General features: G+C 33.9%; 3 protein-coding genes across 3 annotated transcripts in view; all 3 read left to right on the top strand.

Annotated features, from left to right (window-relative positions):
• The window catches only part of LOC123531845 (5-hydroxytryptamine receptor 1D-like), a 241,177-nt gene that overhangs the window by 49,954 nt on the left and 177,688 nt on the right, over positions 1-13,535 (top strand). The window lies entirely within an intron of this gene.
• Positions 3,141-5,048, top strand: LOC128546732 (uncharacterized). Its single transcript, XM_053518009.1, has one exon. The coding sequence runs from the start codon at positions 3,141-3,143 to the stop codon at positions 5,046-5,048; it is 1,908 nt and encodes a 635-aa protein (XP_053373984.1).
• LOC128546731 (uncharacterized) lies at positions 6,599-8,434 on the top strand. The gene has a single exon (XM_053518008.1). The coding sequence runs from the start codon at positions 6,599-6,601 to the stop codon at positions 8,432-8,434; it is 1,836 nt and encodes a 611-aa protein (XP_053373983.1).

Genomic DNA, 13,535 nt, shown 5'->3' with positions numbered 1-13,535 from the left:
ACTTTATTCGTTATAGGAAACTTCTCGAATCAAATATTTCTACGAAATACATTTATGGAAAATGCGCATTTTATAGATAAAACAATCATAATTAAAATAGCTAGCTTTTTGTTTCAGTAGCCTTGCTAAAAATAGCAAATAACCTTTGTTGCCTATCACTTAATTAATAATATCAAGTAGTCAGCTGTTGTTCATTTTATTCGTCAGCCTCTGACGAATCAGATCATTTGTCATTATGAAATAAGAAACTGAACAGCGACAAGAGCTGGTTTTTGTTTTGATTTCTAAATAAAATGATATCACGTGGAAAAGATCTCTGTCTAATATATGTATACTTTTAGAATAAACACGTTTGTTTTGTTTTAATTTGTAGGGTTTAACGTCGAACCGACACAATTATAGTTCATATGACAACTTTCCAGCTTTGATAGTGGAGGTAGACCTCAGGTGCCCCGTGCATTATTTCATCACGGGCGGGCACCTGGGTAGAACCACCGACCTTCCGTAAGCCAGCTTGATAGCTCACTCGTTTGTCAGATAGCTTATATAATGATGTCTTCAGTTACGAATAAGTCATTTTTGTTAAGTTGTCGCAGTTTTGTTTAAGTATGTTTGTTCTTTAAATCGTAGAATCACTAATATTATAACGGTTCAGTGTATCTCCATCTCCGGTAGAGACACACGCTTTTTTTCCAGAAAAGTAGCCTGTGATTATATTGTGTCCACCAGTTTACGCTATTAATTTTACTATCTTGGATAAGGCATTGTCCGTAGCATTAAAACTGTCTCGATATATTAAATTGAATATCTTGATATACAGAGCACGATAATCAAAGGAACTGATTTCTTTTACTTTGATCTAAAACCTTATTTTACAAAATGATACTTTTTGAAAGCTTTTATATTTAACTTCTGTCGTAAACTGCAAAACAAATAGCATAGATAAATGTAAAACAAACGGTAATGTACGTATAATAGTGTTTATTCTGGAAACGTTATAAAATCAATGAAGCTGTGACATTCTCTTTCGTGACAGAGACTAATTATATATTAAAAGAAAAAAGTAAGACTGCAAGAAACGAAATGTTATTTATCGATCACGATAAACTTTACAGTTACCTATGCGGAACTAAATTCCATCCATGGTTTTATTGTATTTCTTAGTTGCAGTCTATACCTGCAAAGGACATTCTTGTGGCTTTCTTAAAGCTGTCGCCACACTCGCCATCTTGGAATCAGCGTTGTAATTATTTTTGTTCATGATTCAATATTGCGCTCAAGTCTGTGTTTTAAATTTGGCTGGAGCCTTGAGCCTGAAGATTGTTGCACTTATTAATGCCTCTCACATGTGAAGAAGCCATACAACTTGAAAGCTGACAATTGGGAGATTAACGCGCACCTTATACAATACCCGGAACGGTACTTGGGGGATTTACGCGTACCTTATACAATACCCGGGACGGTACTTGGGGGATTTACACGTACCTTATAAAATACCCGGAACGGTACTTGATGTCACGTAATCCTCCATCTTGAAAGCTTAGGGGTTGCCAAATGAGCTTAACCGTTTCATGATAAAAATAATCCCACAAAATCAAAACGGAATTATGACTTTTGGTTTGCGTCCACAAGAAATATGGTTTAGTAGATCTGTTGTAACATCTGTTTATGCCTAACATGTATTTATCTTATTTGAATGTATACATTGCATTCCAGGCCATTTTTTTTTATTTGATTTATGGAATTAGTTTCAGAGATGCATATGAATTAGAGCCGGATGTACACGGGTTGCCATTAATTCATTTCCGTAAACCGTTTCCAGACTTTATTCTACGTTATACGGATAAATGACATTATGCCATTACATTCGCTTTGTCAAACGTGCAGAACTACATTAATTGTCGGATGATGTATGCAAATAAATAAGACATGGACATGAAAGACATTGTATACCTATAACACTTAAAGCATAACACATATATTTAGAAATATTTGTTATCAAACGTAATATATACTGAAAATAAATCAATAATAGGTTACATTCTACCAATTCAATCCCTTATTTATTTCATATTAATAACAAAACATTCAGACCTCATTTTCAGCACTTTACAGCATTTCAATGATATGAAAACCATATATGGTCATTTAGTATAACATGTCTTCTTATCAAAAATAGAAAAATATTGACATGTTATGTTGTATATAAGAAAAATAATCTGTTCTGACAAACATCACCCTCTAAAAATGCCCCCATGAAAACAGCCGTTTAGCAATTATGCGTAGGTAGACATTTTTCGCAAAGAATAAAACTTATTCCAAGAAATTTACAATGAAAATGGTCTAGATCTATTCTCAATACTATAAGCAATAAACATAAGCCAAAAATTTAACTGTCACCTCCTCATGTTACTCATTATACCAGATTTCATCCATAGCATGGAACTACATTTTGGACTACTTCACATGTAACACTGAGTAGTCACTTCCGGTTTGGTATAATCCGTCCTTAAAGGAAAATTTTTCATACTCAAAATGTGTTATTTTCACTTAAATTGTACCAGTAACCCAAATGCATGAAAAAAATACCAGTTTCAGTTTGATACAATCAATTTTCAAGGTTTTACGGCTTTTTCAGTAACGTATGCTAGCGCGCCAAATTTCCTGGAAAAAAGCTGTCGCGACATCATTTTTGACCACTTTTCCTTGCTTGAGCTTATTTTTGCCATATTTTATCAAGTTTTACCATAAACTGCACTCAAATCACACACTGTTACTGTAAAATATACCCAAACTCACCCCTGACACCTAAAACTTACAAATATTTAGTCAATAAATGTTCTGAAGAATTGGTTAAATTTTCAAGTAGTAATTTAGGGTTCACGCGCCTAAGAGGCCGAGCATGGGAATTTTTGCTCTTTTCGGTAATTACTTTACTGTAATTTCTGTACTTGCGTGAAATATGACCATGTTGTTTTTTAAGTCAGCCATGTTGAAAAGTGAATTGATAGAGAAAATAAAAGTTAAAAAAGGAAAATAGTTGTAATTATAGTTGTAAGCGGAACAAAATGGTAGCAGAGCGAGGTTATGATAATAGGACTTAAAAAATATAAACACAAAATTGACTCTGAAGTGTAAAAATGGCTGTGGAGCTCAGCGAAGAAGAAAAACAAGTGGTTTTGCAAAGAATTGCGGACTTGAAATTGTTAAAGTCTAAACATAAATCAATCTATACAAAGACAAAAAACAAACTTTTACGGTGTTTAGACGTTGATATCGATGAAGAGTTGGACAAAAAAGAAATTCGAAAATATCAGGACTATTTAGATGATGCAAATGAAGTTGCTTTAGGGACTATGCACAAATTGTGTTCATCTTACAGAGAAGTAAATGATTTAGAAAACGAAAGAAAAGTTATGGAAGAAATTGACATAATTGAAAAAGACTATAGTGAGACCCATAAAACTGTGTTTAAAAAGTCTACGAAGGCTTCACTGCCAGCTAGTGCTACAACCGAAGGTTTAGGCAAAGATATGTGGCAGCAATTAAAAAGGGTACAAATTCCAGTATTCACAGGTGAGAAAAGAAAGTATGAATCTTGGAAAGCGGCATTCAATGCTTGTATTGACAGTGCACCGTCTACTGCTGAATATAAGCTCTTGCAGTTAAGACAATATTTATCTGGTGAGGCATTGAAGTCGATTGAAAATTTAGGGCATTCGGCAGCTAGTTACGAAGCAGCAAAAGAACGTTTAGATAGAAAGTTTGGCGGTAAACGAAGGCAAGTTATGGCATATCTAGAAGAATTAGACAAATTTCCGGTAATGAAAGAGGAGAGTGCTAAAACTATCGAGAAATTTGCGGACTTGTTAGATATTGTAGTGATTAATTTGATAGAAGCAGAAAAGGAAGAAGATTTAGGAGATGGAGCACTGTATTTGAGACTTCTGAAAAAATTGCCTGAAACAATGCTTACGAGGTATAATCGGTGGATTTATGAATCTAAAGAAGATGAATCCGTTCAAACATTAAGAAAGTGGTTCAATCAGGAGGCTAAATACTATGTTGCTGCTGCCGAAACTGTTCATGGACTTTCTGGAGACAAGTGGAAGCCTTCAAGACCACAAGTAGCTACTCACTTTGTAAATAACAAAAAAAGTCAAGGAAGCCAAAAGGTCTGTAAAGTCTGTTTTGATAATCATGATGTTTGGAACTGTTACGTGTTCAAACAATTATCACCATCACAGCGTTGGGAAAAAGCTAAAGATCTGAAGTTGTGTTTTCGGTGTTTAGGAAACGGACATGCTGGTAGTACATGTAATAGAATGAAAGTTTGCGGAATTCAAGGTTGTAAAAAGAACCATAATAGGTTGTTACATAATGAAGAAATGAATTATCAAAATGCGGGTAACAGTTTGTCGTTACACAAAGATGAAATGAATCAACAAAATGTGCCTACAAATGAAAATGCGACAAGTCATCATGTTCAACATCAGGATCATGATAATGACAATCGTTTCTCAGTACCAAATCGGATTTCACTTCGCACAGTTCCAGTAATAGTGAAAAATGGAAGTAAACAGTTGACTGTAAATGCACTGTTGGACGATGGCAGTTCAAAATCATACATTAATGCAGATGTAGCTGCAGAATTAGGATTAGACATAGTATCTAATGCACAGTTGATAACAGTAAATGTTATGAATGGTAGAAAAGAAACTTTTGAAACTGCACCTGTGAAATTTCATATTGAAGGCTTGAATGGTCAAGTGAAAATGGGAATGGAGGCTACAACAACAACTTGTGTAACAGGAAATCTCAGAACAGTAGACTGGAATAAACAATCTGGACAGTTTAAACATCTAAATGGTATACAATTTCCAGTGTGTAAGAGAAAAAATACAATAGATTTATTGATTGGGGTAGATTATTCAGATTTACATTACTCGTTACACGAAGTCAGAGGGGAACCCGGTGAACCAATAGCTCGTCTCACTCCCTTAGGCTGGACTTGTGTTGGATCCGTTGAAAATTCTGTTGAAAAATGAAAGTAGAAATTATCATACATTTTTTTTGCAAAAAGATGTAAATATCGAAAAATCGATAGAAAAATTCTGGGAAATAGAACACATTCCACAAAAAGGAAGTACCATGTCAGTCGAAGACGAATCCATTGTGAAACAAGTAAAATCTACGATAACATGTAGTGAAGGACATTATCAAGTATCCATTCCATGGAATGACAAAAAGCCGTCTCTGAAAAATAACTATGAAATGGCATTACAGAGATTAAGAAACACAGAAAAGAAAATAGAGAAAGATCCAGTTGTGAAAGAAGCATGTGAAACCACACTACAGAAATATCAAAATAAAGGTTATATAACGGAAGTTAACCCGAATGAAAGTTTCAATGACAGTGAGTGGTATTTACCACATTTTCCCGTAGTTAAACTGGATCGAGAGACAACTAAAGTCCGTATTGTTTTCGATGCAGCAGCAAAAACAGAGGGATTAAGTTTAAATGAGGCAATATATCAGGGACCAAAGTTGCAGAATGAATTATTTGATGTATTGTTGAGATTTAGAAGTCAGCCCATAGCAATTATGTGTGATATTGAAGAGATGTACTTACGTGTAGGAATTAGCCCTATTGACAGATCATATCACAGGTTTCTTTGGAATTCTTCAGCACCAATTCGGTATGAATTCAAAACACTGGTGTTTGGAGTTAATGCATCACCATTTCTAGCCCAATATGTTTCTAGACATAATGCTGAATTACATAAAGAAGAATATCCACGTGCTGCAGAAACAGTCTTTAGTTCAACATACATGGATGATAGTATGGATTCTGTGTCTACCGTAGAGGAAGGTATTGAATTGTATTATCAGCTATCAGAACTTTGGGCGAAAGCAAACATGTATGCAAGAAAATGGCTGTCAAATTCGGCTGACGTACTAGAAAAAATCCCCACTGAGCATAGAGCTTCTAAAGTTGAACTGGACAAAAATGACTTGCCAACTGTAAAAACACTTGGTGTAACATGGTTAGCTAATGAAGATTGTTTTATTTTCAATGTGCAAGAGTCGGATAACTATACAACATTGACAAAGAGAACAATTCTAAGAAAAATAGCGACTATATTGATCCACATGGTTTTGTTGCACCATATATCGTGCGAGCAAAGATTCTGATGCAGGAATTATGGTTAGCTGGATTAGATTGGGATGAAATTGTTCCAAATGAAATGAATGAAACATTTTGAGGTGGTTATCTGAATTGAAAGAACTTAAACAAATCAAAATACCAAGATGTATAAGACATGAAAGCTATGTTCAGCCAAAAAGAGTAACATTACATGCATTCGGTGATGCATCAGAAAAAGCTTACGGTTCAGTAGTGTATGCTCGCTGTGAAGATTCTGACAATAACATTTCGGTTAGACTCGTTGCAGCAAAAAGTAGAGTAGCACCGGTTAAGACAATAAGTATTCCTAGATTAGAGCTTTTGGCAGCTGTTCTGTGCTTGAAACTTACATTGTCAATTTGTGCTGCACTGAACATTTGTATTAACAATTGCACATTTTGGACAGATAGTATGAATGTTTTACATTGGATACGAAATAGAAGCACAATTTTCAAACCATTTGTTGCTAATAGAATTGGAGAGATTCAGTATCATTCAAATCCTATACAATGGCGACATGTACAAGGAAAACAAAATCCGGCTGACATTTTAAGTAGAGGATGTTCAATATCTTATTTAGAAACGAACGAATTGTGGTGGAACGCACCTGAATTTCTGAAGAAAAATGAATGCGAATGGCCAAAAAGTAAAGTTGAATTTTCACATGAGAACAGTGAAATAAAAAAGTCAAAACAAATGCAGTTTGAAGTACAAACAATGCACACACAGAGCGCGGATGTACAAACATGCATTGAAGAATGGCGGCTTGATCCGAAACGATATTCCAGTTGGACAAAATTAGTACGGGTATATGCTTGGGTTATGCGTTTCGTGGAAAATTGTAAACGTACAAAAACAGCAAGAATTGAAGGACAACTGGGTGCGAATGAAATACATGATGCAGAAGTAAAATTAATAATAAAAGCTCAAAGGTCTCATTATAAGGAAGAATTTACATGTTTATCTAAGCAAAAAGAACTACCAAAAGATAGCAAATTGATCAAATTGAATCCAAAAATTGACGGTGAAGGAGTAATCAGAAGTGATGGACGCTTAAAATATGCTGAAATGTTATCGTATGACTGTCGATATCCAGTAATACTACCTCGACATGATTGGATTACTGAACTAATTGTTCGTCACTTTCATGAAGATTCAGGACATAGTGGTACAAACTATACACTTTCCGTGTTATCAACACAGTATTGGATACCATCTGCAAGGGAGGTAATTCGTGCAGTAGAAAACAAATGTACAAAGTGTAAACTTCGCAAAGCAAGACCAAAAGAACAGATTATGGCGCCACTTCCAAATATCCGTCACAATATGCCATTAAGAGCATTTGTTCATGTAGCAGTAGATTATGCGGGACCATTTGTAACTGTTCAAGGCCGTGGAAAACGTCGAGAAAAAAGATACCTTTGTTTATTCACTTGTTTGAGTACAAGAGCTGTACACTTAGAGATTGCATTTGGAATGGATGTAGATTCTTTTCTTAATGCGTTTTACCGGATGGTTAGTCGTCGGGGATTACCAAAAACTATGTTATCAGACAATGGATCAAATTTTGTTCGTGCTGACAAAGAATTAAAACAGTTATTGCAGTGTCTTGATCAGGATAAAATTATAGAAAACACAGCAAATAAAGGAATACAGTGGCAATTTATTCCACCCTTTGCTCCTCATTGGGGAGGTGTACACGAAATAATGATCAAAAGTGCTAAACGTGCAACATACGCAATATTACAAAATGCTTCAGTTACTGACGAAGAGCTTATGACGGCATTTGCTGGAGCTGAAGGCTTGATCAATTCAAGACCACTTACATATCAGACTAGTAATCCAGCAGACTGTATACCGCTTACACCAAACCATTTTCTGCATGGACAAATCGGGGGAAAGTTTGCTCCTGAAAGTGTGGATACTACAGAATTCAGTCCTAGAAAGCGATGGCGTAGAATACAGGAGTTAGTTCGACACTTCTGGAATAGATGGTTACATGAGTGGTTACCCAGTCTACGAACATCAAAAAATTGGCATAGAATTAATCCAGACCTGAAAGTTAACGATGTCGTGATTGTTACGTCTAATGATTTACCGCGAGCACAGTGGCCATTAGGGCGTATTACGCGTGTGCATACAAGTCGCGATGGACATGTGCGCGCAGCAAATGTTTTAATGAATGGCAAAGAATTTGTGCGACCAATAACAAAATTGTGCCCATTAGAAATAAATGCTGATGATTAAATAATATTAACGCGTACTAAAGCAGAAAATGTTTACAGTTACTCATAATTCGCGTGTGGAGGGCATAATAATCCCTCAGAAGCAGTAATTTTTAAAAATCAGTAAATTAAGATAAAGATTGGGCACAAGGACAAACATTTTTCTTATTTCAGGAATTGTATAATCTGATGAAGAAGATTGTAAAACAAACAAAGACTCTAGAAGAAAATATTGTCTCTAGGAGATTGTACATTTTTTATTAGTTATTAACATTTTTTGTGTGAAAATGAACTGTTTAAAGTTTACTATGTCATGAACTTAATTGTTTAATGTTTATTGAGAATGTACATGTATGTAACTATGTAAAACAGTTGTGGGAGAATATAATCTGAAAGTCACATATTACAAATACTTTTTATAAGACAAATTAATAGATAGAACATCAGTACATTAGTAAGTACGCAGAATGTCAAGAATTGTTTAATTAACAAAAATACTAGTCATAAACGGTACACATGAATAGCGTAAAAAAAAAGATATAGTGCTCAATATTTTATTCAATAAATTATGTTAACATGACAATTGTTGCTAGAGTAAATTTATGTAAAGGTTTTCTAGCGATTAGTATTATAGTAAATAGTTGAAATGTATAGGTTTAAAATTTTAGGTGTTTCGTAATTGTTGGTTATATATTGAGCATTGTAAGATTTTTTTGAATGCTAGAATTTTGTATACATGTAATTGAAAGAATAATTATTGGTGTTGACTGGAATGATATTATTGTCCAAAGTCTGAACTGAAACAACCAAATTGTCATAAGCTTTATTTACTATATAATTTTACGAGACAAAGAAGCTGAATTGGTTCTACCTGATGATAAAGAGTAAAGTGAAATATTCTAGTTATCAGTGTAAATATGAAGTATATTAAAAGTGTCTAGCTTTAGATATTTTCTTGTAGTCTTGTCAAAATTGTTATTTTTCAAAAATGTTCATTTTTGTATAAAATAATTTTCTGTAGTCAAATGTTATTGATAAGTTAGATTGAATCAAACTTATCAAGGTGGGGGAGTATGTTCTGAAGAATTGGTTAAATTTTCAAGTAGTAATTTAGGGTTCACGCGCCTAAGAGGCCGAGCATGGGAATTTTTGCTCTTTTCGGTAATTACTTTACTGTAATTTCTGTACTTGCGTGAAATATGACCATGTTGTTTTTTAAGTCAGCCATGTTGAAAAGTGAATTGATAGAGAAAATAAAAGTTAAAAAAGGAAAATAGTTGTAATTATAGTTGTAAGCGGAACAATAAATATGCATTTTTTGAAAAAAAAAAACACCCAAAACAGTGATTTTGAAATATTTTTAGTTTTTCTTCTTTTTCTCTGCTAAATTGCATTGAAATTGTCATTTTCTATCATAATCTGGCAAAACTAGCCTATTTACAGCCACATCTAAACAAGTTTCAATTTTTACTCCTGCACAACTTATAGGTTACATTCTACCAATTCAATCCCTTATTTATTTCATAGTAATAACAAAACATTCAGACCTCATTTTCAGCACTTTACAGCATTTCAATGATATGAAAACCATATATGGTCATTTAGCATAACATGTCTTCTTATCAAAAATAGAAAAATATTGACATGTTATGTTGTATATAAGAAAAATAATCTGTTCTGACAAACATCACCCTCTAAAAATGCCCCCATGAAAACAGCCGTTTAGCAATTATGCGTAGGTAGACATTTTTCGCAAAGAATAAAACTTATTCCAAGAAATTTACAATGAAAATGGTCTAGATCTATTCTCAATACTATAAGCAATAAACATAAGCCAAAAATTTAACTGTCACCTCCTCATGTTACTCATTATACCAGATTTCATCCATAGCATGGAACTACATTTTGGAATACTTCACATGTAACACTGAGTAGTCACTTCCGGTTTGGTATAATCCGTCCTAATATGGGATTTTTTAATCATCATGCTTTTTTCTGCTCTAATCTAATAGTCTACAATAAAGAGAACAAATACGAGTATTCAATATACTTACGGTTGTTTTGACATGAATTTGATATTAAACCTTGTACGTTAATTAGCAGAATTAACGAACCTCTGCGGACATCGATAAATAGCACAGACACCAATATATTAATTACAGACTTCTAAGCTTGCAGACACTTTTGTTCTGATTTCCTCCAACATTAAATGACAAGAAATATTTAAGGCAACATATCACTCGAAGAACTCCAGAAAATACCCAATAGATATGATATTCGTCATATAACAATAGCTGCACTTAGACGTTTTAAAATCATTTTCCCTCGAATTGCCAGACGTTTTTAGTGATATTGGAGACATCAAAGATATACGGCAATATCATTTGGGAAAATTGATTTGATATAAAATGTCTCCCAAAACGATTCAGTTAATACCAAGTGTGGATTGCTATAAAACCTTAACAGATGCAGGTACATATGTCTTGGAGTCTCGTAATATTTGTATTTTGCATCTATTGCAGTGCTCAGTAAATTTAAACGTTTCCGATTAAAACATCTAAAAACTGTCTAGTCAGACACAGGCATGTTTTGGCCGATGAACCTGTTATGGCCGTTTTATCAAACAAGGGACTCTGACCTACGCTGTATTAAACTTACCTTTTCAAATACCAATTTCGTGTATGTCGTTTGCCTTCAAGGCCGTGTACAGAATAATTCCTGAAATACACAAAAAGTAATAACTCATTTGCTTACGGTACTGGAGCTAACTGAATGTACATTTTTAAAATTATAATCTATATCATTGACCGATATAATTTAATTTTATGTATATTTCGTTTTTTTTTTTCGTTTTGTTTTGAAAGTTATATGAACGTAAGCAGCCATTTTATTTAATGCCATTGCGTTCTCCTAATTGTTATGCAACCAAAATCATTAAGTAAAGTTTAGATCTTAAAAAAGTCTTATTACAGTTAAGTCTTTTAAGCACATGTAATTAAAACATTCGGGTTTGTACTGACCAAAGAATAACAATAAGTCAGATATCAATTAAACATCATGTGGCTACTGAGAAATGATCTCGTACGAAACACTTTAACCGAGATATGACGCATACGACGACACCGTCGCCGACGGCGACGTTCAGGTGAGAAGAGTAGCTCTTGTTATTCTTCAAATAGTCGATCTAAAAGTACGTATGTGTTATTCTCAGCACATGCTATAGTACAGTGTAGGATTGCAGTAAAAACCTTACAAAAACCAAGACTTAAACGTAATTTACTCAAGAATGCTATATAAAGTAGGAAAAAATTGTTGAAAATTACAACATTAACACGAAAAGGGGTTTCGTAGTGGTTTCATATACCATGCACATACTTTAAGGATTTAGGATTAAAGATTTATGTTAATATATTTAATATGCTTAATTAGCAATAGTTGTCATGTTTAATGATATGTATAACGTATTGCGCTAATCAACTTTGAATTTAATCAATGAAAGACTATAATGGACATTTACCTCACATTTTCTGTACTCCAGCAGCAGTTATTGTTCAATAAATACATAACTGTGGTTTTATTATTTTAAGTCTATATATCTGGTTGGATACGAAAACATTTCTGGCTCTATCTCAACTTCTTTAGAATGTATCTAACAACGAGTTTTTTTCTAAACCGAGGCTGAAATGACATGGAATTATAGAAGATATTTGCAATATGTTGCGTGGTTTCATTTATATGGTATATAACCATACATCAGCGCATATTGACACAAGGAAAAGCAGCTGCTTCCAAGCAAGCACTGCAATTCCCCTGATTTGCCTGACTTTCTAAAAAAGCCTTAACTGTCTTATAGTAGTCCCATGTCGCATTGTTGATAATTTGATTAGTTCAAGTGTGAGACAAAAGACGTGTTGCAAAGTGCAGCTGCATACTCCCGGTAGATTTCCAATGATACGTAACAGCCTTGTGCATTTAATATAATTGTTAATTCGGGTAGACATTTAAGCGACAGAAACAACGTGAACAATAAACTATTAATCATGTCGGGAGATATTCCATCGACAGTACAGCCTAAACAATAAAATAGTGTTCGTTTTGGAAGATATTTCAGCGACAAAGCTTGGACGACGTTTTAGTGGTAGTAACATTTTTAGACATACATTGTGCGCACCTATACATGGTAATTTTGTATTTATGTACACATTTTTTCTCTCATAATTCTGAGTAAAGTATTGATCAAATGGTATATACGATAAATATTTTAACGCATGTCAAAAAATTCTCTGATAATTGAATACACGACAGTGTCATAATTGCGCATTAGAATACATAAGCAATCGATTTACAAATTGATTTTGCTACTTTTGCAATATACTTTTAATTGTATACTTCAACAGAAAGCCAATATAGTAACCTAAATAATGTTTTTATATATAGCAAAGTAATTTATGGCATCGTCTTATATCGAGTAGTGTCATATATATCTCCTTGATTTTCTTGATTTCCTATAATTGATATTCACCAGGGCATTTGGAAGTACTTACATGGTGTTAAAAATCCGTTTATATGTAGATTTTATGTGTGTGCCGTTTCTTTGTCGAGACAGTTGCTTGAGCTATTTTCTAACAGAATCGAATAAAAATACTACATAACAAAATAGGTTCTACTACATTTAAAGAAACAGACAGTCACTGAACAAGAATACAATTCTTGGAGAGGACGTTACGATAAACCCATTTGCTATAAAGGATATTTAGGGAGTGTTACCCTCGTGGCATTGTTAACTTTTTCAATAGTAAATAGAACATAAAAGAAGACCCTATGGAAGTATAGCATACAACCAAGGAAAATAATAGCAGACTTGGTTTGACTGAGTCTGTTCATGAGCCGTATTGAAATATGCATCACCCTTCACTCCCCTATTACGCCTCCTCCCCCACTCCCGAATCCCCATACCCCGGCACCGGCTTAATCTTTACTTTATTATATGTTTATATGTTAAGATTGAATAGACTCAATGGTCCCAAAGGACCAGCAATCATAACAACATAGATTCCAAGTTCGTTGATTCTATTTTCAGGCTGTCACACGTTATTATTTTCAGATTTATTTTTGGATAGTAA

This window comes from Mercenaria mercenaria, chromosome 11 (genome assembly GCF_021730395.1).
Source record: "Mercenaria mercenaria strain notata chromosome 11, MADL_Memer_1, whole genome shotgun sequence".
NCBI classification, from domain to species: domain Eukaryota; kingdom Metazoa; phylum Mollusca; class Bivalvia; order Venerida; family Veneridae; genus Mercenaria; species Mercenaria mercenaria.
This window is presented reverse-complemented; position numbering and strand designations above follow the sequence as displayed.